Source organism: Urocitellus parryii, chromosome 6 (genome assembly GCF_045843805.1).
Source record: "Urocitellus parryii isolate mUroPar1 chromosome 6, mUroPar1.hap1, whole genome shotgun sequence".
Taxonomy (NCBI): domain Eukaryota; kingdom Metazoa; phylum Chordata; class Mammalia; order Rodentia; family Sciuridae; genus Urocitellus; species Urocitellus parryii.
In genome coordinates, this window is record NC_135536.1 from 13,855,980 (window position 1) to 13,883,398 (window position 27,419).

Sequence of the window (27,419 nt, forward strand, 5' to 3'; positions counted from 1 at the left end):
TGTGTGTGTGTGTGTGTGAGAGAGAGAGAGAGAGAGAGAAATTGAGGATTGAATCCAGGAGAGCTCTACCATAGAGTCACACATCCCCAGCCCTTTTTATTTTTGATTTTGAAAAAGGGTCTTGCTAAGTTGCCCAGGCTGGCCTCAAACTTGGGATCCTCCTGTCTCAGCTTCTCAAGTAACTGAAATTATAGGCATGTGCCACCACGCCCAGCAGTCTTGCAGCTTTCTTGGTTAATTATGTCCCAAGAAAGAGTTCTGCAGGCATGTTCTCATGACCACCACATTTGCCAGCACCTGAGTAATATGCAGAGCTAGAGCCATTCAAACAACTAGCAAGAAGCAGCAGAAAGGGGCTAATCACTTGTAAGAGCATAGCCCTGAGGGAAATGCACTAAGCTGAGAAATCGTGTGGATGTTGCAATTCTGTACGGATAATTCCCGGTGCTTATCTTTCTATCCCATCCTTCAGAATCCCATTCTTTTCAAATGAATCTTGGGACCCCTAAGAAGGTTTCCCCCTTCCTAGGCAAGCGATTGGCAGAGTCTTTTATGCAGAATGTGACTATAAAGGAAAAAAGCTTTTAACAATCACTGGGTTTCTCAACAAATGGGCCCAGCCAGATCATTCGACAGGCCATCTGCAGCTGACAGAATCAACCCATTCAGAGTTTCCAAGCAGCATTGAGTGCCCCATTCTGAAGCTTGAGTGGACAGCCAAGGATCACAGACAGTTGAGAGAAGCCCAAAACATGCAAAGCAAAGCAACTTGGAGGATACAAGGTCTATTCTTAGTAAAGACAATGCCTAAAAAACCTATCAATATCCTCAGAGATAGAAGATGTGGCACCCATGAAACAAAATGCAATACTTTCAGAAAGCAACACTCAGAGAACAAAAGAGAGGTCTTGGAGAATAAAGGTTTAACAAAAGTGAAAAAATTCAATTGATGGGTCAGAAAGAAAAGTTGAGAATAGCCCCTGAAAGTAGAAAAGACAGAGCAGCCACTCCCCAGCCATGTGTGTGTGTTAGGAGTCGGTGCCTGGCCCATGCCTAGGCCTGCCAGATGCCCCAAAAGTGAAACCCTGGGAAACTCACTTAGTTTTGCAGGACTCCCTTATGAAGCCTTGCCTACTGTCCCCAGAAGGGGACCTTTTGAACTCTCAGGAAAGTTGAATCCAGACATGACCCAGACTATGACTGTCTTAGTGTGCTCTAGCTGCTATAGCAAAGTAACATCCTGGCAGAGTTAAACAAACATTTACTGCTCACAGTTACAGAGGTTGGGAAGTCCAAGATCCAGGTGCTGGTAGATCTGGTGTCTGGTGAGGATTCACTTCCTGGTTGGCATATGGTTACATCCTTGTTGTATCTTCAGATGATGCGGGACAGAGGGAGGACATCGTTTTCTCTTTCTCTTCTTATAAAGGCTGTATTGCCATCTTGTTGGCTTCGCTCTCATGACCTAATTACCTCCCAAGGCTCCATGTCCAAACACCATCAGATTGGGATTAGAGCTTCAAAAGACGATACTGAGGGGACGCAAACATCAGTCCACAGCAATGACTAAGTGGTTTTTAACGGTGGCCCTCGCCTCCTTTCTTCACACAGCTAACTTTGTGACTGTCACTCCGTTTTTCAAATAGCAAATTGTTTAGAAATTCATACTTTGGAAGTAAAAAGAAAAGCAAAGAATTAAAGATTCTTTCTCCTGAGGAAGATGGAGGAAGGGAACCCAGAGTACTTCTAAGATACTCGTAAAGGCCCATTTTTAGATGGCAATTCACAGCTTCTCGTTTTATTATCATTCATCATTCAAGAAACTGTACAATATGATTGTATGTTTTGTTTGTGTATGGCATATTTCATAAGTTTGAACTTTAGACTTTAGTCTCATCTGATAAACTTATCTCTTGTAACTTGGATTTCAAGAGGCTTAGGGATAGAAAGAACAAAACATGGGAAAATGCAATCTAAATCCAGAACTTTGCTCTTTGACCCACTAATGAACTTTGGTACTGCAAACACTCCTGAACAGAAGGTGCCGTGTGGACTGCACCCAGATAAAAAGACAAATGATTGCTTCACGCTCCTTTAATTCAAACTGATTTCTTATTAATTTTTGTTTTTTAAATCACACACAGTCCTACCAAATCACCTTCTGTGACCCCCTTCCCAGTCTCTTCTTGTTCTGTCTGTGACCTAGAAACCTAATCTTCCATGAGTCCTCACCACCTTAATATCTGGTTAGTGGTGTCAATTCCCAATTCCTCCTTTTTTTTTTTTTTTTTTTTTTTTCTTCTGATGCTGGAGGTTAAACCCAGGAGCACTTTACTACTGAGCCACATCTCCAGTCCTTTTAAATTTTTCATTTTGGGACAAGGCCTTGCTAAGCTGCTGAGATTGATATGGAACTTGCAATCCTCCTGCTTCAGCCTCCTGAGTCACTGTGATTAAAGGTGTGCACCACCGTACCCAGCAATTCCTCTTGATTCTCCATCTAGAATGGATTTTTGCCAATCCTCTTTATCCAAAACTCTGCCCTGATTCCTCCAACAATCTGGCTATTTCACAATCTCCAAACAGGTCTCCCAGGCTCTAGTCTTTACCTTCCCCAATGTATCATCAGTACTGCCACCAGAATTCAGCTTCTAAAGTTTAGAATTTATTTGTTGTGGCAACATAAATAACATAAAATTAACCTTTTAAATCATCTCTTGGATGCAAAGTGTACTTTATTTTTGTTTTTTCCCACATTGTTAATGTTGCATTATGGTTGTACATACTGATGGGATTTGTTGTTATAAATAAATATTTGTACATATAAATAATACACAATGTAACAACATAATTTAGCCAATATCACTCCCCAGCATATTTTTATTTTTAATGCAGACTTTTAAAATAAATTTTGTTGTATATACTTAAGGTATTCAATGTGATATTTTATATGTATTTACCATAGTGAAACACAGCAACGTATCCTTTATCTCACACAGCTACCCATTTCCCCCCTGTGGCAAGAACAGCTATAATCTACTCATTTAGGGAAAATCCTGAACACAATACACTATTATTAGTTTTGGGTCTCATGTTGTACCTTAGATCTTTTGACCTGCTCTTGCTATATACATTTTAATCATTTTAAATGGCATTACATTGTGATGATGTCACCACCCTTCATCTCCAGAACTTTTTCGTCATCACAAACTAAAATTTTGTACCCATTAAAATAGTAACTCCTCAACCCTCCCTCCCCCAGCCTCTAGGTAACCACTATACTGGGTTTTGCTTCTATGAATGTGACTCTGCTAAATACCTCCAGGAAGTGCAGTCACACAATGCAGGTCCTTTTGTATCTGGTCTTTTACTTAGCATATGTGGTAGCAGGTGTCTGAATTTCGTTCCTTCTAAAGGCTGAATAATATTCAGCTGTGTGTGTATGTGTGCGTGTGCTTTAAGTAAATATTTCCAGTGTATACAGTGTGCTTTGTTTATCCATTCCTCTGTCCATGAACCTTTGGCTGTTTTCACCTTTTGGCTATTGTGAATAATGCTTCTATGAACATGGGGGGATAAATAGCTGTTTGAGCTGTTGGTTTCAATTCATTTGGGAATATACTTAGAAGTTTTGCTGGATCATTCAACAGTTCTATGCTTTACATCTTGAAGAATTGTCATTTCCATGCTGGCTGAATGATCTTAATGTTTCCATGGGCACAATACAGGGATCCAGAATTTTCCAGACCCTGGCAAACACCGTGGTATCTCACTGTGGGTTTTGATCTGAATTTCCCAAAAGATTAGTAATTTTGAGCATCTATTCATGTCATTTTCAACTACTTCTTTAGAAATATCTACTTGAGTTCTTTGTCCATTTTTATATTGAGTTGCTTGAGGTTTTCTTGGTGTTGTTGTTGAGCTAGAGGGTTTTTTAGCATATATATATATATATGTATATATATATATATATATTCTGGATATTAATCTCTTCTCAGACATGTGATTTGCAAAGATTTCCTCTATCCTGTGGGTTGTGTTTTCGCTCTGTTAATAGTATCCCTTGATGAATAAAAGTTTTTAATTTTAATGAAGTCCAACATATTTTTTTCATCATTGCCTATGCTTTGGGTGTTGTATGCAAGAAATTATTGTCAAGTTCAGTGGTATGAAGCATTTCCCTGTTTTATAGGGTCATAGAGCTTTAGCTCTTGCATTTAGGTCTTTTGACTAATTTTGAGTTAATTTTTGTTAATGGTATAACATAAAGGTCTAATTTCATTATTTTTTGCATGTGGATATTCAGTTTCCCTATGAATATTTGTACAAAAACTGTCCCACTAAATGATCGGACACCCTTATTAAAAATTACTTGATCAGGAGCTGGGTTTGTGGCTCATTGGCGAGCACTTGCCTAGCTCTGAGATCTTTATTCCATTTCATTGGTCTGGATGTCTCTGTTTCTGCCCATACTACCCTGTTTTGATTACTGAAGCTCTGTAGTAAGTTTTGAAATGAGAAAATGTGAGACCTCCAACTTTGTTCTTTTTCAACACTTGTTAGGAGCCACAGCAAAAATATTGATACAGGCACCTTTGGATTTTATTGACTGCCAGCCAGCAATTCACATTCATATGGTAATTGGACTCATGCTGTTCAGCTGGGCCCATTTCAAGACTCAGGTTACTCATGTCACTCTTGTAATGGGAGAGTTCCCATTGGTTGGGAAAGGATGGTAGGAGGGTGTTCCGGGGGAAGGGGAAACCCCCCGGCTCAGGTAGAACACACACGTGGCGGACCCACCTGTTAGGGGACGCACACGGCCTCTCTCTAAATAAAACTTTGTCTCAGTTTGACTGGCTTGTGTTTTTGTGCCCAACCGGGTTGCAAGATTGCAAGCCCGCGTGCACTGACAGCTCAGCAGGGGATCGCTCAGCAGGGGTGCCGCAGGCAGTGCTCGGCAGCAGGAGCGGGACTCAGCCGGCCCGGGGCCGGGCAGTTTGCGGCAAACACTTGTCTTGACAATTGGGAGTTTCCATATAAGTTTAGGAAGAGTTTTTAAATTTCTGATTAAAAAAAAAAAAACAGGATTGGGATTTCTATAAGAATTGCATTGAGGGCTGGGGATGTGGCTCAAGCGGTAGCGCGCTCGCCTGGCATGCGTGCGGCCCGGGTTCAGTCCTCAGCACCACATACCAACAAAGATGTTGTGTCCGCCGAGAACTAAAAAATAAATATTAAAAATTCTCTCTCTGTCTCTCTCTCTCTCTCTCACTCTCTCTTTAAAAAAAAAAAAGAATTGCATTGAAACTGTAGATCCATTTGGGTAGTACAGGTGGAAAATTCTTAATTAGAAAACCTGAAGTTCAAAATTCAAGCACCAACATGATGCTACAAGAGGAAAATTCCACACCTGACCTCCTATGATGGGTCACAGTCAAAATGCAGGTGCACTAAAAGTATTGCATAAAATTACATTTAATTTATGTGTATAAGGTGTATATAAAACACAAATGAAATTTGCATTTATACTTGGGTTCTATCCTTAAGATATCTCATTATGTATATGCAACCATTCCCCCAAAATCCAAAAAAACTGCTTCTGGTCCCAAGCATTTCAGATAACGGTTATTCAAATTGTTTTGCCATCTTAACAATATCAAGCCTTCCAATCTAGGAATATGCATCTCTTTCCATTTATGTCTTCTTTAATTTCTATCAAAGCCTTTTATAGTTTTCAGAATGCAAGGCTTTAATGGATTTATTTTTTTTAAGTGTAGATTTCTAATGCATTATTTTTTGGCCCAGAATGCTTATATGTCTCTCCATTCACCTTCAGAAAAACACCCACATATTTCAGAATAGAATTTCAGTCTTTTACAATTTGCCTCCAAACCCCATTTTCTGCATTTTTCTCCATTTCTAATTCCCTGCTTTTTCACAGTTTGCACTCTCCAGCTATGCTGATCTGCTCATGGTTTCCTAAGTTTCCATACATGTTCATAGCTCCCGGATGTTTGCAGCCTTGAATTCCCCCCACCCCAATACGGACCCTTCAGGTGTCATCCACGCATCTGCTCTTCCGCAGACTTTTCTCTGATCCCTCCAATCACTGTTTTTGTCACAACTTCTGTTGGCATAAGACTTTAAAAATCGGTTCTTGCTGGAGCTGAGCTGACATCAATTACTAAGTCACCTCCTTGACCAAACAGTTCAGCATTCAGCTCAAATTAACACCAATCAAACTCCAGGCAATGTACTTGACATGGAGGTCCATGGGATCTGAGAGAGTCCTGCCTTGGAGGAGCACTGCAAGCTAGCAGAAGCAGCAGACAGGAAACAAACCCACCGGGTACAGGTGGAAGGATTTAAAGTGGGCAGGGCGTGATGGTGCATTCCTGCAATCCCAGAGACTGGGGAGCCTAGGTTACTGAGTGAGGCCTCTTTTTTTCCCCAAAAAATAAAAAATTACAAAAGGGCTGGGTTCAATCCGCAGTAACAAAACAAAGCACTGAAAGGGCACAGGTGTGCCAAGCTGGAAGAAAGGACAAAGATAGTCCAGGACAGGCGCTGCCAGGGAACGTGTAAGGGAGCAGGTGAGGCCTATGCAGGTGCTTAAAGAAAACAAGATGGAAAGAACATTCTAGACAGAGCCACAAGACTTGGAGACATAAAACTGGTGTTTGGGAAACAAGGAGCAGTCAACACTCCTGGTGTGTAAGATCTAAGAGTAACAAATGAGGAGGGAGATGATTTGGGGCTTAGTCAAATCTGTTGAGGAGTTTCACTATATTCTGTATATTGCTATTACAAGGATGCATACTTCAAAAATACATATTTCTGGACTGGAGATATAGCTCAGTTGGTAGAGTACCTGCCTCACATGCACACAGGCCCTGGGTTCAATCCCCAGCACACACACACAAAAAAACCCACCACATATTTCTAACAGCAGAGCATTCCCTGGATTGAAGGGGAAGCACAAAAGTAAATAATTAATTAAATATTTAAGTTGCCCCCCTGCTTCTTTTAATGCGCATCATAGTAAATAATTTTTACTTATTCTGCTCATGCTATTGGTCACCATAAATGACTATTTCTAAGTTCAGACTGCCATATTAATTAAGGCCATTAAATGTGAAGAAAGCTGTTGCCTAGTGAACAAAAACAAACATCACAGACTTGTGGGCTGGGTGGTGGCTCAGCGGTAGAGCTCTTACCTAGCACGTGTGAGGCCCTGGGTTCAGTCCTCAGCACCACATTAAAAAATAAATAAATAAAGTCATAAAAAAAATAACTTGTTAAAAAAAAATCACAGACTTTTGCTCCTTTTGTTACAGATCTATGTCAATGAAGCACCAACTGGGCTCCAGGACCCTGCTTATCACTTCTGCCACAGCTGTTCCCGGAGGAGGGCTTGTGTTTGTCACATTTATAATGAAAATGAATGAAAAACACCGGCATGAAAGGTTTCCAAGAGAAAGGCAAACTATCTTCCTCTTTCTGCTAAGAGTTTTAAAATAACAACCTGCGCAATGAGAAGAACAGAGAGTAGATTATAGTCTTTCCAGTCAGGCTGTTCCTTCTTTGGAAGTATCTTAAATAATTTCAAGTGTGGGAACTAAATGATAGACTTATGCAGTGTCTTCTTCGTTCAACTTGTTCTTTATAAATATATTTGTCATTTGTTTTGATTGTTGTTAACACAGGAAGAGTTGCTTGTCAGCATTTTGTAAGCTACATTTTATGTTTAAAGAAATGAATTGTGGATGGCAACAAACTCTAAGCTGGATCAGTTTGTTGCTGTTCCAGCTTTTATCTAAAATTGCCTTCATTTTCTGATTTGCTCATGACAATGTAAAGAGAGGGATAAGACAAGCTGTAACATTGGCCAGGCCTCTGCTTTGACCAAAACTTTATTCTGCTCTTCTGAGCCACCAACTTGATTCTGTCCAAACTTGGGCTTCTTTCCCTGCCCTTACTGACTCCATTTTCAGATTCTAAGCAAGGATCCTGGTAAGTTAGTTTATCAAAAGCCTCCTATCCTGATATCTGACCACCTGAGTATCTTAGCACTTCAGCCTGCCTTCAGCAAGAATTCTTCCAAATCAGTTTAGACGGAAACCCTCTCCTTGATTACTCTCTCGGTAATTGTCCATCTCCTGATCCCCACCCCACTCCTTGTTCTAAGTCCCAACTTGTCCTTAGTGGAGTCAACCTGGAATCCAGTTTCTCCTCCCCATGGAAGAGTCCATTGCAGTGTCAGGTCCCTACACCTAACACCATAGCTCCCTTTGGATAACAGCTGCCTTACCGTTAGTGAGGAAAAAAAATTCTGTGATGGCCTAAATTTAATTATAGGACCAGGGTTGGAGTGGAGGTGAGATTTATCAGCTAATGGCTTTGAGTCAAATCAACAAAAGACTATTTTATATTTCTGGATGTTATATTGAAACCTTCACCTAAATTTTCTGAACTTTCTCAACTAATCCTATCCCAACTCCCCACTTGGCATGATCCCATCGCTCTTACCTATAGCCAATGTAGGTTCAATGTCAACAATCCATGCTTTCCTTCCCCAAACTTCCAATATTTTTATAAACTTTTTTTTCTTTTAGTTGTTGATGAACCATTATTTAATTTATTTATATGTGGGGCTGAGACTCCAACCCCAGCCCCTCAAACTTCCATTATAAAAATACGAGAGAGTGTAGTTCCATGGAAGAGTGATTGCCTGGAATACCCAAGGCCCCGGGTTCCATGCCCAGAATCACAAAACAAAGCAAAACACACAAATCTTAGCCCTAGGTCTATCAGACATAGTTTCAACTGCTCTCTAGGCTGACTGTGGGCAGCTGTGGACCAGGACCTGTCCTTTCTTTTTCTGACGAGCATGTCTAATGATTTAATAAACCCTTTTATTTTTGAGAACTCGGGTTCTAAAGAGTTTTGGTTTAACACCATCTTTAACAAGTATCATGATTAATTTTTCTTTAATAATTATGTCACAAATATTACATAACAAATTAAATATTTGCATAACTTATGAAACTAGAACAAAACCAGATGATTGCGGGATTACTCTTTCTCCTGAATTCTTTTTCTGTATCTCCCCCTCTCTCTATATTTCATGGTGCTTTGTAACAAAATGTTCATGAGAGTCATGAAATGCTCACGTGGGGGCATCTGCCTTTATGGAGAGAATGTAATGGTTTTTATTGTTCTTACCCTCAATGTTGGGCACATGTGGAATTTGAAGTTTGGAAATGTCCTTAAAAATCATCTTGTTAGGATTAGAAAACTGAGGCCCATAAGGGTCAAATGTCTCTTCCTAGAACACCAGCTGAGTGGCCAAAATGAGACCTGAGCTCTTCTAACATCGTCTTCACTAACATCTTCACTGTCAAACACAGCTGTCATCTGTGTAGAAGGCACATTCTGGAGCAGGGCAGCCCACAACTTAGTGCCCTGTCCCTGTTCTTCCCAGGGTTTTGGTTTAAAGCAGACACCACCATAAAATGATGAATGCAGTGAGGACCTAGGAGCTAATATAGAGCAGGTGAAATACCACCCAAAGAACAGGCTTCGGTACCTATTTTATAAGTTTGTGTTATGCACATAGGTCAAAGTACAGAGGTGCAGTGGGAAAACATTACAGCATGGAAGGAACCATTATCTCAATCTCTAACATGACCCTACAAGTTATTATTCCTGTCTTCAAGATGAAGAAACTAAGGCACAGAGAGGTGAAGAAACTTGCAAATATCACACAGCTACTAAGAAGCAGGACCTGCAGTCACAATCCAACACTCACACCCTTGACCACTATTGGCACAGGAGAGGAGAGTTCTCTGGAGGAGGGTCCTGAGAAGTTCCCAGAGAAAAGGGGATCTTGATTCAGGACCGGGAAGGTCTTTAGCTTACATGATGCCAGCCATAGATGTAGACAGGTTTATTTAAGAAAGCAGGTACACCATCAAGGGAAAATACAGTCCATCTCAAGAGTGAGAAACTTAAGGGATTCCTAGCTATTTTTTTAAAAGGAAACTTGGTGAGGGGTGGGTATGAGAAGGTATATAGGAATGATATGGGTCTGGTGATCTCGAAACTGTTTTCAATGGTCTGCACATTCTTGAGATCCTTGGGCTGACATGGTCCTCATTGCCTGATCGATAGATAAGGCAAGAAAGTCCCCTCAAATTATAAGTTTCTCAAATATCATATCTCTCTTTGCTTAATCTACTTATTGGTGGGCTAATTAACAGCATACAAGGGAATTAATTTATGGGTAAGATTTACAGATTCTCCAGGAATTGAGGAGTGATGCATCTGAAAGAGAGATTGGATTAGGAAGAGACAGGCCTGGAAAAGTCTGCAGAACTTCTGAATCAAACTTTTATCTCCTAGTCCTTCCTTTATGTCTCTTGTTTCTTCCACCCTGTCTCACTCTGCCAATGATCTCTGCCTTGGTTAATTTGCAACTCTCTTCATTTAATTCCGCTAGGAATTTCCTTCATTCTGTCACCATTAATGCTTGGCATATGATTGAGAATAACTTTAAAGTATTTATTATTGTGATTGTTATCCTAGTATCAATTTGGCTAGGCTGTAGTACCCAGTTATTCAATCAAACATTGACTTAACTGTGAGGGTATTTGTAGCTCTGCAGTCAGTTGATCTTAAGTAAAGGAAACCATCCTTGAAAATCTGGATGGGTCTCATCCAATCACAGATAAAGACCTGAAGAACTTAACTGTTCCCCTGAGGAAGAAACAATTTCTGTCCATGGACTGTGGACCCCCCTTGTCAGCTCTTCCCCCAAGAGTCTGCAGCCCTCAGGTGACCTGCTCTATATATTTCAGATTTCCATCACCAGACCCCACTATCATGTAATCAAACTCCTTGAGATGTGTCTGTGTGAGAGCGTGTGTAGATGTATCATATACTAGTTGTTTCTCTGGTGGAACTCTGACTGATACAACTACTATTTAAGACTGGCTTAAAAAATCATTTATACTGGATGCCATGGTCCACACCTGTAATCCTGGTGATTCAGGAAGCTGAAGCAGGAGGATTGCAATTTGAGGTCAGCTTCAGCAACTTAGGGAGGCCCTAAGCAACTTAGGGAGGCCATGTCTTAAAAAATAAAAAAGGCTGAGACTGTAGCTCAGAGATAGAGACCCCACTGTGTTCAATCCAGAGTACCAAATAAATTGACTTAAAATTAATTTCATTTGGGCATGCACATCTGTAATCCCAGCTACTCGGGAGGCTGAGGCAGGAGGACTGCAAGTTCAAGGACTTAACAGGAACTTGTCTCAAAAAAAAAAAAAATTTTTTTTTTTTAAAGGCTGGGAAGTGTGGGGTGAGGTTCAGTGGCAGAACACTTGCCTAACATGCAGAGGCCCTGAGTTCAATTCTTTTTTTAAGAATATTTTTAGATGTAGATGGATACTTTTATTTATTTTTATGTGGTGCTAAGGATGGAACCCAATGCCTGACACGCAAGTGCTCTACCACTGAACTACAACCCTAGCTCTGAGTTCAATTCTTAGTACCACAAAAAAGAAGGAAAAAAAACTCACTTAAATCTAACCCTAAGTATTATTTATAACATAACATAACTTTTTAACCTTGTCCTATTTAAGAAGTAATGCATGCTGTTTATGTTGCTAAAAGCTAAGTCCTTATCCTGGATACCAATCCAACACTGAGGTTTTGAGCACAAGGAAAAAGCTTTATTGCTTTGCTAGCAAAGGAGAAACACAGGAAACTCCTGTCCCAGAGGCTGGGATTCTGCCCATCAGCAGGAACAGGGGGCTTTTAAAGGAGGTGATTCAAAGGCTACATTCCAAGTACTCTGTTGCAGTTATAATTCACTTGTTAATTTGGGAGACAGTCATTTCTGAGCTATTCTGGTACCAGTCTGGATTGCTTTGTTCCTATGGTGGGTGTATACTCAAGGACAGATAAATCTGCCTAAAATGGAGAAGAAAGGTAATCCTGTTTCCCCAGGGAGATTAGGGAGGGAGAGAGATTAGGGAGGATCTGGGACAGAGGAAGAAACATGTCCTTTTTAAAAATAAATTGCAGTGGCAGAGAAGCAAGGGTTATATTCAAAGCATAAAGTGGTCCCACTGTTACATTTAATTTTACCCCAAATATGATTGTCCTACAAATGATTCATGTTTAATTTGGACATCAAATTAACATGTAAATAAACATAATGATGTTCAAAATAGACAAAATTGTTCCTACCCCCTTGTCGGGAAGTTCAAACTGTCCCTCTGAAGGTTCAGAAACAATGTACTAAAACCAAGGGACAATAGAAACTAACAGGAGAAAAGCCATCACAAGTTTATTAACATTGTGAAAGGAAAAAATTACAATTGAAATATCTTAATTGATTTTCCATTCTAGAATCAAGCAACACTTAATTTTACAAACTAGAGTAAATGTTCCACGAATTGAGCAGAGGTAGGTTTTACAGAGAAAGGCTAAAGAAAGCAAAAACAAAGACCAAATATCGAATGGCTCATTTCCAACTTTCCTTATAAGGCAGGGACAGGGAACCAGAACAAGAGAAAATTAACGATTGGTTAACTTCAGGTTACTCGAGGTCACTTCTTTTTGTGTGTAAGAGTTAAAGCAGAGGGAACTTCATTATTATGCCGATGGAAACTATCCTGCATGGGAAATTTGGCTATTCTCTCTCACTTGTCCTGGTCTCTTTCTGTCCTCTGGTGCATTGGAACTTTTGTGAGCAGGACTCCAGTTTGATTTTTAGTTCCATTTGTTGAGTCTGAATGCATGAGCTTAGTTCAAAACAATGGCCTCCTATAACTTCTATTTAATGTGCAACTATATTTGCACGTTTTGTATTCCATACAGAATGTGAAACTTGAAGAGCCAGATGGTTGGGGTTTAAATACCCTCTTCATATGAGGACAGGGAAATGGAGAGTGTAGGCAATTTAGAATAATAAATGATTTTAGGTAAGATGAATGGACTCAGGAGATAGAAATCAGTTTGTCAATGGTTTCTTTTGGAATTTGAGCCACAGAGATTAAATATAACTTGTGACAACGCCTGTGGATTCATTACCATCTTCTTTCCTGCGATCATAAAATTTGGAGCGGGATGGGGGGTGGGGTAAATGATGTTTGTGGGAACAGTATTAAGGCAGATGAGGGACTATCGAGTGTAGCCTTTCTGATCTCCAAGGCCCTTTAATTTTAAATAATCAGCATACCAGGGTACCATATTCGGGGGCGACTTTCGCGGGACTCCATTCAGATGCTTGAAATGTTTTGTTGTTTTTCTTTTAAGTATTTTTTAGTTGGAGTTGAACACAACATCTTTATTTATTTATGTTTATGTGGTGCTGAGGATCGAACCCCAGGCCTCACAGGTGTGAGGCCAGCGCTCTACCGCGGAGCCACAACCCCAGCCCCATTAATTTGTTACCTCCTCCTGAGCGGCCTGCACCATCACTTCCAGCACAATTATTGCATTTGGTAGGAAAGAAAGAAAAAAGGAAAGAAAGAATGAAAGAGAGAAAGAAAGAATGAATGAATTACTTTTGTTTTCGCGGTTTTCCAGTTTTATTTACAAGTGTTGAGTTTCAGACTTGTTTTTGCAGTTGTGGGGGATGACGGCACCCACGTTGAGAATTACCCTGATTACACAGTACCACAATTAAGCCCTTCAAGTTCTTTTTGCAACAAGGAGGCTAGGAAACATCCATTCTAATGGCGGATACAGGAATGCAGGTAGCAGCTGCATTGCACTGTGAGGCTTTAGAACTGGCACCGGCGGCTCAGTACCAACTCCAGAAAATGAAAGCCGTCACAAGTTCCTAGGCCCGCCTCGGCAGTGCGCGCTCCGCGGCATCCCCCGGACTTGCGCGAACCTCGCTGCACAAGCCTGTGCCCCATCCCGGAAGCTTCTCAGGTTCATCCTATAAGAGTCCGCTCCAGGCGCCGGACCCCGCGCTCCAGGCAGGTCCCGCGTACCCAAAGAGGCGGGAGAATATTGTCCGAGGCGCGCTCATCGCGCTCGAAAGCCCCAGGCCCCAGCTACCCGTGCCCGCCGGACAGGCGCAGCGGCGGCGAGCTGCCTCCAGCCAGTACGCCGCCCGGCGCGCCGAGGCCCGGAGCCGACTCCACGCCCCTTCCGAACCCTGGAGCGGAGCTGATGACGAACACAGGGCGCGACGGACGCACACGCCGCCCCGCGCACACACGACGGTGCGTGCAGGGAAACGCGAGGGAGTCCCGGGCCGTCACCGGCGCGACCAGCGTCCCGCCTCCTCCACTCCCGGCGCTCCCGCCACCTCGGCAACTCCGCGCCCGCCTTCCGCCTTCGTCCGAAGCCTCCGCCGCAGCGAGGCTCCTGGCCTCGCTCCTGTCTCTTTAAATGGTGGGGCCGACTGGCGGCCCCTGCAGCTGCTGCCTGGGTGGCCCCGCGCGCCGCTTTTGAGGGGCGAGCCAAGATGGCGGCGGCTTTGGCTCGATGAGGAAGACGGAAGAGGCGGTGGCAGTGGAGAAGGGAAAGCGACTTCTAGCAGCCAGGGGCGCTGCGGCGGCCGGGGGCGTTCGGAGTCTCTCGGGCAGCGTTAGCAGTTGCAGCAAGAGTAGGCGCCCATCGGCTTCGGATATTTGAAGCAGGGGGAACGGAGCGGGACCACTGGGCGCGGAGGCAAGGCCAGGTACAAGGAAGGAAAAAATGGCGGCGGCGGCGGCCTGAGGAGGCGGTGGCGGCGCGGGAAGCAGCTTGGCGGAGATCATGGCGGAGGCGGGAGCAGGGCAGTGACCGGAGCCCCGCGTTCCTACCGCGGCGAGGCGAGAGGCTCCGCACGGCCGCGTGCCCCTTTCGGGGCTACCGGGCGGCCGGGCCTGGACAATAGCGCCGCGGAGCCGGAGGCGAGAGAAGGCGGCGGCCCAGAGCTCGGGCCCCGGTGCTGGCCATGCGGGCGGCGGCGCGGGCCCGCGGCGGTCACCGGCAGCAGTGAGGCCCGAGAGTCCTCCGCTTGCGGGCGCCCGCCTCTCCCGGACCCCGTTCCTGGACGACTGCAGCCGGGCTCCCGCCCCGGCCCCCGGACGGCAAGATGACCGACACCCGGCGGCGGGTGAAGGTTTACACGCTCAACGAGGACCGGCAGTGGGACGACCGGGGCACTGGGCATGTGTCGTCCGGCTACGTGGAGCGGCTGAAGGGCATGTCCCTGCTTGTCAGGGCCGAGAGCGACGGTGAGTGCAGCTTCTCGCGGCGGGACCCTCGCCACCCCCACGGCACGGGGCCACCTCCCTGGTGCTTGGGTGCAGTGGCGCTCGGCCCGCGAGAACCTAGGGGCGGTGTGCTGAGGAGTGCAGGCCGCGGGGGCTCCCGGAGCGCGCCGGAGGTGTCCGCTCCTCCGAGTGCCTGGTGGCTTTGAGGGTTCTAGTAGGGCCAAGTACTTTTGAGCTGAGCCGCCGGGGAGCGTGGAGAGGCCGGGGACCTGGGATCGGAGGCCGAGCGTGCTCTTCTTTTGCACTAGAGTGACCTTGAGAAAGGCACCGTCCGATCTGCCTTGGTTCACCCATCTGTAAAGCAGGTGTGCAACTTTGGTTTGAGCTAAGAAAGTTCTTACCTGCTGCATATTTTTAAGAACATTTCGCTGTATGTGTGTCTTTCTTTCTTTTTCTTTTCTTTTTTTTTTTTTTAACATTTTGGCTACATCTTTCTGATCCGGTTGCTGAGTGGCAACACAGATTCGTGGGTCTGCCAACTCCACACTCAGCTGCGAAAATGGTGTTTCGCTTCGTGAGGGTACGTTTGCTTTCACCATCGTTGGTTGTCTTTCTCTTTGGAATGTAGGATTTTTTTTTTTTTAATGTGTGTATAGTTCCTGCAAACTTGGAATCATTTTATTGCGAGCTTTTTTTTTTTTTTTTTTTTGGTTAAATATGTGTTCATAATTTGGTTTGGTTAACAGGTGGAGAGAAGTAGGCAGATACTTTTGAACCTGCCCTAGTGCCTTCTTTCGGGTATTTTGTTCGGGTATTTTGAAACAACCCTCAAGGTCCAAAGACCAAGCACTTTGAAAATAACAGGTTTTCACATTTTAAAAGACTTACTCCCTGTAGAGAAGGTCACTTCTCTATAGAGAAGTGACATTCTGCGAATTTCATGTAAAAGGAAATGTTCACAATTGGGTAAAGATTTTTTTTCTTCCAAATAAGAAAGTAGTTATCTCCCACCTCCACCTATCTTGTTACATTAGTCTATGCTTTTATAGTAACTCATTATGTCAGTTTATTATGATTGTAGTTATTCTGTGTCTGAGTTGATTACAAATATTTTAGGAATTTTTTTTCTGTTGGACTTTACCCAGAACTTTTGATTCCATGAAAAACTAGATTCTTCTGTTATTGAAGATTGTAGTATCATTGGTATTTGATCATATTTGAAAAATGGTAATTTGGGGTATAATAGTTCACTGGTTATCTTTATAGTTATAAAAATAACTTAAAACTTGTGAACATTATTTCCTTTTAGGGGCATTTAACGTTTTTAATGTAAAGGATATACTTTTCAGAGACTGAGTTATTTTTTGCCTCATAAAAATACAACCTGAATGTCAGGATTAGTATGCTTTTGTATGTGACTCTCACATAATAACCTACTCTGCCTTTACATCTGTGTACATTTGGAAAACTTTTTTAATTATACTTTTTAATTGTAGATGGACACAATACCTTTTATTTACTTATTATTTTTTATGTGGTGCTGAAGATCGAACCCAGTGCCTTACAAGTGTGAGGCAGGCACTTTACCACTGAGCCACAACCCCAGCCCCATTTGGAAAACTTTTTACATAGTGAGTTGAAAATATGAGCTTTTAGGTTCAGTTAGCTCCTTTTTTGGAATAGTAGGGTATCGCAGGGATAGAGCCCAGGGCCTGGAGCTTGTGGGCAAGGGCTCTACTATTGCACTACACCTCCAATTTCTGGTTAGATACTTTTGAGATGAAAGTATGTATACTTCGGACAATTTTTTTTGCAATTTCATATTAGAATTAATACATACAACTTCCATCATCTGTCTTATTTGATTCTTGAAACAAAGGCTTTTAAAAGTATTTAGAAATATTAAGGTTTAATGTTAAACTACTTATTATAAGGAACTGTACTCTCCTAATAGGGCGATACAAAGAACTGGTAGGGTTTTATTTTGGGTTGGTTTGGTTTCCCATTTGTTTTTACCACTTAGAAAATAACTAATCTTTCTGCTTCCATTTGAAGGTTTGGGGGCTCTGCAGTAAAACAAGTTGAATGGCTGAAACAAAGTATCTTTAATTTTTATCTCATAAGAAAAAAGCTGAACTAAATTGCTGATCTACCTTTGTAAATTTTTTTTCCCTCCCATTACTGGGAATTGAACCTAGGGGCACTCTACCACTGATTTATATCCTTAGTCCTTCTTATTTTTTATTTTGAGACAGGGTCTCACTAAGTTGCTGAAGCTGACCTCAAATTGCAGCCCTCCTGCCTCAGCCTTCCAAGTTGCTGGGATTCCAGCCATGGGCCTTGGTGCCAGAACACACTCCTCCTCTGCTTCGCGCACCCCCCCCCCCCTGTTTTTGTTTTTTTCCCCTTCTGAGGCAGGGTCTCACCAAGTTGCCAGGCCTGGCCTCTGACACACAATCCTCCTGAATCACTGGGATTACACACGTGAGCCACTGTACTACCCTTCTATATTTAAGTTTTTGGGTTTAGAAAAGTTCCAGGATACTTGTGAAGTAATCTTTAGCTTGATGATTAACTTGTTTTCCTAACAGGAAAATTACAAGCAGGTATAATAATAGTGAAATTTTATCCAGTGCCTACTATATGCCTGGGATTTTTTTTTTTTTTGTAGTTGTCAGTGGACCTTTATTTTATTTATTTATATGCAGTGCTGAGAATCAAACCTAGGGCTTCACACATGCTAGGCAAGTGCTCTATCACTGAGCCACAACCCTAGCCTGAGCCTGGGATTCTTCAAGCAATTTACTTGTAGTGACTTAATTATATTATTCATAAGTAATTAAAACAGTTCTCTGATGTAGGTATTATAATTAGTCATATTTTACAGATAGAAAAACTGAGGCTCAGAGATGGTGCGTAACTTACTTAACACATCTGGATTGGGGCAAGGTCAGCATTCATTTTAGGAGCTATGGTCTCAATTTGAGTGGGAAATCTAGTCAATGGTAAAGGCAGTTTCATTAACTGCAGTAAATTTAAAACATTTGCTGTTTTTTTCTTGACCTCAAGGTTTATTTCAAAGTGAAAATAACTTTTAGTCTAAACATTCAAAGTTATAGTTTAATGTCTCCGAGCTACATGCAAAAGTTAACTGTGTTGACTGCTAGGTTGGGTCAACCATTATCATGTGCTTCCCCTGTTCTCCACTAGGGGAAATGTGAGAATTTTTTATTATGATGAGCAAAATGGGAAGTATTTCTGATTTTCCATAAATGAGTCATTTATCCAATAGAAACTTAAAATTATTGAGTTTTTCCATGGTTGGGCTGGACCTACTAATAGTATTTTAAGGTGTTTTTTTTTTTCTTTCTTTTTAATGAAACTTTTACAAAATAAAGCTCAAATGAATTAACTGTATAAATGCTAATTTATTTATATTTTTCCACAATTCTAAAGATTTTCAATCTGTTTCTTTAAATACAAAAATATTTAAGCCAGTGGTGGCATATGCCTGTAATCCCTGCAGTTTGGGAGGCTGAGGGAGGAGGTTCACAAGTTTAAAGTCAGATTGGGCAATTTAGCATGATCCTGTGTCCAAAAAAAATAAATAAATAAATAAAAGCAAACAAACAACAAAACTACAGGTTGGGGAATTGGCTCATTGGTAAAGTGCCCCTGGTTTAATCCCTAGTACCACTAAATAAATAAATACTTTATTCCTAGCAGGTTTTGGGGGAGGGTTGAGGGTTGATACTGGGGATTAAACTCAGGGCCACTTTACCACTGAGCTATATTTCCCGTCCTTTTTTTATTTTCTATTTTGAGACTGGGTCTTGCTAAGTTACTGAAGCTGGCATTGAACTTATGATCCTCCTGCCTCGGTCTCCTCAGTTATTAGAATTACAGGCATGCACCACCATGCTCACCCAAAGGATGTTTGTGTGAGTGGTGTTGGGATTGAACCCACAGCCTAGCACATGCCAAGCAGGCACTCCCAACACTGGGCTACACCCACAACTCCTTAAGGATGTCTTTTGACAAAAAATCATATCCATGCTTTTTATTCTGGATTACCTGATTTAACATCAAGAAAAATGTTGTTGTTTTTTTAATTTTTTTGTTTTTTGAGATTAAAGTATTGCTTCATTGCCCAGGCTAGTGTGGAAGCCTGGGCCCAAGTGAGTCTCCCACCTCTGTCTCCAAGTAGCTCTGACTATAGGCACATGCCACATGCCCAACTTTGAGAATGGTAGGGGTTTTTGTGTTGTTGTTGTTTTGTTTTGTTTTTCTTCTTGGTGGAGGACTGAACTCAGGACCTTGCTTGTGCTAGGCAGGTGCTCTGCCACTTAAATCCTAGACCCCCCCACCCCCATTTGGTTTTTACCTTATGTTTTGTAAACTGTTTTAATTTTGAAATAATATTTTCTGATTTTACTTGCCTCAAGAATTGAACAGATTAAATTTTTACTATTTGAGGCTGAAAAAAGTGAGACATGGGGGAAATATTCAAAGTAGAAATGCTTGCTAATGGTAACACTAGAAGCTTGTGCTGCTGTCTCTTGATAGAATATTACAGAGCTCTGTCTTGATTGTAGGTGGGTCTGCTTCTACCCCTACTATAATTAGAATAGAAGGTCAGAACACTTTTGATGGAGAAGTCTTTTTTATTTTTTCTCTGCTTTAGTGGGTAGCATCAGCATTTTTTTCATTGCTGTTCCTCCGAATAAGTATAGTATAGTATCTTGCATTCCAAATGTATACTTAGTTACTAAGAAGAGCTCCTGCCACTACTGGGGAAAGTATTTCACTTTGAAATGGTTACTTAAATATTTTTTTTCCCTCGTGTACTATTGAAAATTGTCCTAGGATAACCAAAAGCTTACTTATCTGTTGCATATGATAATGGAAGTTTGAAAGACATCATTTATAAAGTGTGGCTGATGGCGTTTGTGTTGTGGCAGCTTGATCCAAAAGACTCTGCTACTGAGCTATATCCCCAGCATTTTTTTTTTTTTTTTTGCTTCATTTTTTTGTGGGGGCCTCTCTAAGTTGCTGAGACTAGCCTCAAAATTGGGATCCTCCTGAGTCCTGGGTTATGGGCACGTACCCTCACGCCCAGCCTCTTTTCAGTTTTTAACTGCCATTATTTTAAATATGAGCCTGAAAAAAAAAAAATCTGGGCTGGTTACAGGGCTCACTTGCCTAGTGTGCACTAGGCCCTGGGTTCTATCCACAGCACTGCAACAAACAGCAACCAAATATCAGAAAAAGGGGTTTTATAACACAGAACAGAACCAAAATAGCTTTAAAGCCTACATTAGTCTCCCACCCAGGTGATATTTTTAGGCTCTGTTATTTGTTTGTTTCTTTTTGCGTTGCTGGGAATGGAACTAAAGAGTCCTGTAAATGGTAGGCAAGTACTCTACTACTGAGTATCCACCAGCCCCATTAACTCGGTCCCCCCCCCCCACACACACACACCAGCAATTGAACTCAGGAACACTCAACCACTGAGCCACATCCCAGCCTTATTTTGTGTTTTATTTAAAGACAGGGGTCTCACTGAGTTGCTTAGCACCTCGAATTTGCTGGGCTGGCTTGAACTCATGATTCACCTGCCTCAGCTTCCCCAGCACCTGGGATTACAGGTGTGCACACCACGCCTGGCCCCATTAACTCATTTTTGATGGCTGGTGCTTTCTTCCCACTGTTGAAGCATAGTACTAATCCTTGCCCTTTGCTTTGTATATTGGTGAGAGGTCAGTATTCTGGAGAAGCTGACAGGTTGAGCTGCTTGCTTAGGAGTGACAGTTGGAGTTATTCATTGAATCCTTCGGTATTTATCCAAGTTAAAACTAATGCAGGACCAAAGTTCAACCCCAGATACTCCCAGACTCCCTGAATTTGATTGACTGGTTGGTTGATATTAAAGAGGGAGCCATAAAAATTATAGGCACTCTCTATACTAACTTATTTTTCTAGTGAAAGGATATGAGATCTACACAAATGAGTTTTCTAGCTAAATAAAATTGCATACTGGAAATTTTTAAATGTCGACAGTTTTCATGGAATGTTTACTAAATATATGCTTTTTTCTAAACAGTATGTTGAACCTATGTTGGTAACCTTTCACTTGTAATGTGTTTCTGGATCACTATTATCATTTCCTCATTTTCCTGCTGTACAACAGTGATAATAGATGTGAGGGCTGATTATTACTAAATAGGCACTTCAGTATAAATTTTCAACTATTTATTTTGAGATTGAACCCAGAGTTTTACCACTGAGCTATGTTCCCAGTCTTTTATTTAATTTTATTTATTTATTTATTTTGAGACGGAGTCTAAGTAGCTTAGACTTAGGGCCTCACTAAGTTGCTGAGGCTGGCCTTGAATTTGTGATCCTCTTGTCTCAATCTCCTGAGCAGCTGGGATTATAAGCGTGCACCACCATGCCCAGCTAGATTTTTTTTTTTGTAAAGTCTTTCCAGTCTAAAATAGTTGCTGTAGCAACTATTATTTCTCTGAGACCTTTGTAAATTACACCTCACTGTGCACACACAAGTGTTTTGTTTTACTGGGGGTTGGCAACCAGTTTCAAGAAAGACCCTCACATTTCATTTTATGGGAGGAACCAAGATCTTACGAAGCAAAGAGGAAACATTTTTAATGGCCTAATTATTGATACTCATGGTTGTACTATTTTTTCTTGCTAACAGTATAATATTAACCTGCAGTTGTTTTAGTAACACTCTGAGTATATAGACTTCCGTTATCATATTTTGGGCATGTGTTTGAGTCAGGATATACAGATTGTCTCATTTAAAAGAAGCATATACTGGGTACAGTAGTACATACCTTTATTCCTAGCTACTTAGGTTACTGATTCAGGAAGATCACAAGTTCAAGACCAATGTGGGCAATTTTTTGACAGCCTGTCTCAAAACAACAACAAAAAATGTTTTAAAAACCTGGGATATAGCTCAGTGGTAGAGCATTTGCCTATCTTTTGCAAGCTCTGGGTTCAATCTTCAGTACCCCCTCAAAGGGCAGGGGGCATATTATTCCTCATATGTATTTAACTCACATATACCCTGTTGATAGTATTTCTCAAACTTTTCCCCTCAGGATGCATTTGTGCACTTTAATTTAGGTTGTAGCTATTGATACCAGTCATTTAGAAATTAAAACTGAGACTTTGCTGGAAACAACCTAAACATAGTTTTCTTTAATATTACATATTTTTTAAAATAACATTTTTTAAGAAAAGTAACTTTTCTAAAACAATTTAGTGAGTCTTTTTCTTAACAAATCTCTTTGGCATCTAGTTGAATTTAAAAAAAAAAAAATCTCATCTGCTTCTGTATTCTGTCTATTCTGTAAGCCTTGTAAAAGAATTGAGTAAAAAAGGCAAGTAACCTCTTAGTATCATTATGAAAATAGTTTGACTTTCCAGAACCTCTAGTGTCTCCAGATCATGCTTTGAGAACAGGTGGTATAAAGAATCTGGTGGTGGTTGTTGTCTTTCCTTTACAAACAGTGCTAATGAAATCTTCATTCATCTTTTTGGTGCTTATTCAAACATATAGGGTAATTGCCTAGAAGACTTCTTGGACCAAAGATAAATGGCTAAAGATTGGGCTAATTTTCAGTCTTGGAAATATTGAATGAGAATTAAGGACACCTGTTTGATCATTCTATTATTATTATTATTATTTTAGTTTTAATTATAGATGGTCACAATACCTTTATTTTATTTATTTGTTTGTTTGTTTATGTGCTGCTGAGGATCAAACCCAGTGCCCACATATGCAAGGAAAGCAGTCTACCACTGAGCCACAATCCAGCCCTCATTCTCTTGATTTTGCTTTATCTCTATTTCCTTCCTAATCTTTGAGTGGGGAGAGCCTTCCCCAGTCTTGATATTGGAGTTTGTGTGTTTGTTTTCACAGTACTGGGGATTGAATCCAGGGATGTGTTCTACCACTGAGCTACTTTCCCAGCCCCACCTCCGCTTTCCCTCCACCCACTAAATTTTGAGACAAAAAAAAGCTGGCCTTGAACGTGTAACTCTCCTGTATCAGCCTTCTGAGTCACTAAGAAGATGATGATGATGATGATGATGATGATGATGATGATTGTTGTTGTTATCCTGCCTGGCAGGATTGGAGTTTCTGTAAAGTATTCTTTCTCTGATAATTCTGACTCTCTTAGATGTGTAGGAAGAGTGGGGGTTGGGTGTGTATGTGTGTGTGCAAGTTATCTCTCGGGAGATAAGGCATCTTCTTCCTTGGAGATGATAGGTGTGTTTTTCAAATGAGTTGGGGTAGGGAGATGGGTAGGTCTTGAATGTATGCTTCATTTATTAAGTTACATTGGGCATACCCCTATCACAAGCATGTGTTTGTTACTCTTGGTGAGAATCTTACCTTTTTTCTACTAAGGCTCATACTGCTAATTTTCCCCGTTGGTGTGGCAGATACCTCTGACCTAAAGTTGAACTCTATATCCTCATTCATATCCGTACTACTAGGATAGAATTACTATTCCTAGTATTGTAGCTATCATAACTGATAGAAGGATTGTGTTAATATATAGTAACACTTTTTCAGTTGATTAGAGAGGTGCTCATAACTTGACCCAATAAGGACTAGTAGAAGGCAGAAGAAATACCCATTAGATGAACTAGGAATAAAACTAGTAATGTGTCTTGTTAGCTTACTTGGCTCCCATATCTCTAAGACAGGGTATGGTATTGGAGACCAGAATTGAACTTCCTGAAGTGATAACTTAGACCAAAGCTATGAGAGATGGCTGAAATGGGTTTCTGGAGAGGTACTTTCCTCTAACATCTTGAATTATCCAGAAAAAAATTACACCACCAGAAGCTTCTAATATGTTCTTGTGTTAGCCAGGGCTTTGGGAGGGAACACTTTTCACTTTCAACTTGTAATGTTTTCCTTTCTAATTATACTGACCCTGTAACACTACTGAGAAAGTTTTCTGAAGAAAATGCAAAAGGGACTGGTACTTAAAATAATTGCTAATAGGGATTAGGTAGCTCACAAAGTCAAAGCATTGCTAGTCATAGCATTTTTGTTTTTAGTACTAGCTGCAAAGTCAGGTGTGTGTTTCTTTCCTCTTTTTCCTATGATATTTATTACAAGTGCTTCAAATTATAACATCTTGTAATGATCAGTGGCAGGTCTTTGGGTGTTTTTTAAACGACAAGTGCCAGTCTTTTCTGGTAAATGCTGATTTTTACCCAGAAAAAATAACCAAACATAACAGTTTTAGGACATAGTAATACCATCAGTGTAATTCACCCAAATTGTTAATTATGTACATTATTTCACTGTTTTTTAATAAAACTTTTCAACCTTCTACAGACTTTCCCACAGTATTAAAAGACTCTTTAAAAACTGCCTGACAACTTTAAACTACAAATATCATGTTGGGAAAATGAGGGATTATTTTTCTGGTTTGGCCTTAAGTTTTTTAAATCTGTTATTCATATATGAGTGTGTTGAGAAATAGAGAAAAAGAAGCTTCCTATTAATGGATTCAACATGTCTGAAAATATAAATTATAAAGGGTATATTACAAATAAGAGTCTTTTCAGAAAAATGAACAGATGAGCAATTATTGCATCAGTTGCACCTATGGGAGAGGTGCACCTTTCTAATGATTAATCTTTTACTAAATATCATAAAAGTCGTGTACTTTTCTACAAGCTCTACATCCACTCTTATGTAGGTATCCAGTTTTCAGGTGTTCAACATTGACTCTTCCATCTACCATTCTTAAATCTCCTTGGAAGTCTTCCAGCACAGTTATGTTGCTATCATCTAATTCACTAAAATTTTTAAATTCTTCAAGGTACCACCATGTTTGTTAAGTGCATAGATTATTTCTGATAATCCTTTAAGTACCCCTCTTTCATCAAAGTCCATTAAGTTGGATTCCACTTTGACATTTGAATGACAAATACCAGCTGGACAGGTAACTTCCTCTGGTACATCACTGATACCCGCTGAAAATATGAACACAGGGATGCTGTGTTGGAGCTTGTCAAATAAATTCTCATACTTCCTTCACCGTAACTTCAGGTTCTGCCACTATTTTTATTTAAAGTTGCCTAGACTGGTCTCAAACTTGATCCTCCTGCCTCAGCCTTCTAAGTAGCTGAGAAATTATAGGCATGTTCTACTGCACCCAGCTGTGCCACAATTTAAATTTACCTTTGAGTAAAGGTTGCAAGCAGAACCATGGGATTTATTATGCCATTCTCCTCCCATGTTAGGGTACTTATATTCTACAATCAGAACAGGAACTTCAGTAGCATTATGTTTTTTCTTTAGTTGTAATTGTTTCAACATTCATCTGTAACCTTCTTAGAATTGTCAACAATATTATAACATAATGGACATCTTTTCCCTTTGTAGGAAAATCTACTTAGTGTCATAACAAAATATGTTATCTGAACTTTGGTAGTTCCTCCTTTGATAAGACTTGAGAAAGTTTCTTCCACTTTTGTAGTGTTCTTGGTGTAAAATGAACTTTTTGGGAATGCTGGCATCATTTTCACACATGTAGTGAGACTCTATAGTCATTTCTTAAGTTAATCTTTATCCTAGTGGTCTTGGTCCTCTTAGGGTGAGTTATATACTGGTCCAACACCACCCCTGCACTAGGTCACACATGCTAGTCCTCCACTTCCTACATACCCTTGCCAAGGTCATTCCATCCCTGGACAGGACCCTTGCATATCATCTGGCCAGACTGCAAAACTTGGAAGCATAAAGAAGCCAGTGGTGCCCTGCCCATGCATGCATTTCTTGAAAGCACAGCTTGAGGTGATAGTCCTCTGTGCCATGTGTTGTTGACCTCTTGTCTTAAACCTTAAAAGTTTTTAAAGTACAATGTATCAAAAAGGTTTTGCAAAAAGATTTGCAAATTATGTGTTTGATATGATGAACTTTCACAAAATAACCAGCACGTAACAGAACATAACTAGTATTCTAGAAGCCTGCTTTTACAGTATTTAAAGCAGTTTTTTTTTTTAAACTAGGTGTAGATGGACATAACACAATGCCTTTATTTTTATGTGGTGCTTAGGATCGAATCCGGGTCCCGCCCATGCTAAGGCGAGCACTCTACTGCTGAGCCACAATCCCAGCCCCTAAAGCAGTTTTTATGTGCTTAATAATTTAAACATTCAAAATATATGGTTCTTTTTTGTTGTTTTTGTATATCCACTAGCTTGTATGCATCACTACAATCTAATTTTAGGGCATTTTATCCCCTCCAGAAGAAATCACATTCCCATTTGCAATCACTATCCATTTCCATTTCCCTTTAGCCCTCAACAACCACTAATGTCTCTTCTAATCTGTGTGATTTTACCTATTCTGGACATTTCATATAAACGCATTCATAGAATATGTGGTCTTTTGTGACTGGTTTCTTTCAGTTAGCATGTTTTCAGGGTTCATGTAATGTGTCAGAATTTCATATACTTTGTATATACTATTTCATTGGGTGGACATACCACATTTTATTTTTCCATTCATCAGTTGATAGATATTTGGAGTGCTTCCATTATTTACTGTTATGAAAAATTCTGATATATATACACATTGTATGCTTTTGTGTAGGCATGTTCTTTGTTGTATAGCTAGGAGTGGAGTTGCTGAATAACTGATAAACGTTTTTTTTGGTAGGGTAAGGAGTGTTAGGGATTTGAACTGAGGGTTATGGTCTCATGATCTAGCATTCTGAACATATGCTCTACCACTGAGCTGTACCCCCGATCCCCCTTACTTAACTTTTTGAGTAGCTACCTAATTGCTTCATTTTATCTTTTAACAAGTATGAGGGTTGTAATTTCTCTACATTGTTGCCAACACTTGTTACTGTCCCTCTTCCATAATAGAGTACTAGTGAGGATGAAATAGTGCCTCATTTATGGTTTTGATTTGTATTTTCCTAGTGATTGTGCTATTGATCATCTTTTCCTATGCTTTTTTTATTTTCTATATGTCTTTTTTGGAGAAATGTCTATCAAGTGCATTGCCCACTTTTTAATTGTGTTGTCTTTATTATTGAGTTGGAAGAATTCGTAGATATTCTGGATGTGAGTGCTTTATCAGTATGATTTGCAAATATTTTTCCCATTCTCTTGATGACA

At 40.7% G+C, this 27,419-nt stretch overlaps 1 protein-coding gene and 1 pseudogene across 3 annotated transcripts in view; one reads left to right on the top strand and one right to left on the bottom strand.

The window, feature by feature from the left end:
* Positions 1-14,261: 14,261 nt before the first annotated feature.
* Positions 14,262-27,419, top strand: part of Ppp4r3a (protein phosphatase 4 regulatory subunit 3A) — a 42,046-nt gene continuing 28,888 nt past the window's right edge. For 2 of the 3 annotated variants that reach the window (XM_026394205.2, XM_026394206.2), the window contains exon 1: positions 14,262-15,251. In XM_026394205.2, coding sequence (XP_026249990.1) covers positions 15,110-15,251 — 142 coding nt within the window. In that variant the 5' untranslated portion in view covers positions 14,262-15,109. The remainder of the gene's footprint in view (positions 15,252-27,419) is intronic. The other variant, XM_026394207.2, reaches the window with a different exon arrangement.
* On the bottom strand, positions 24,929-25,811 carry LOC113186719 (cytosolic 5'-nucleotidase 3A pseudogene; annotated as a pseudogene).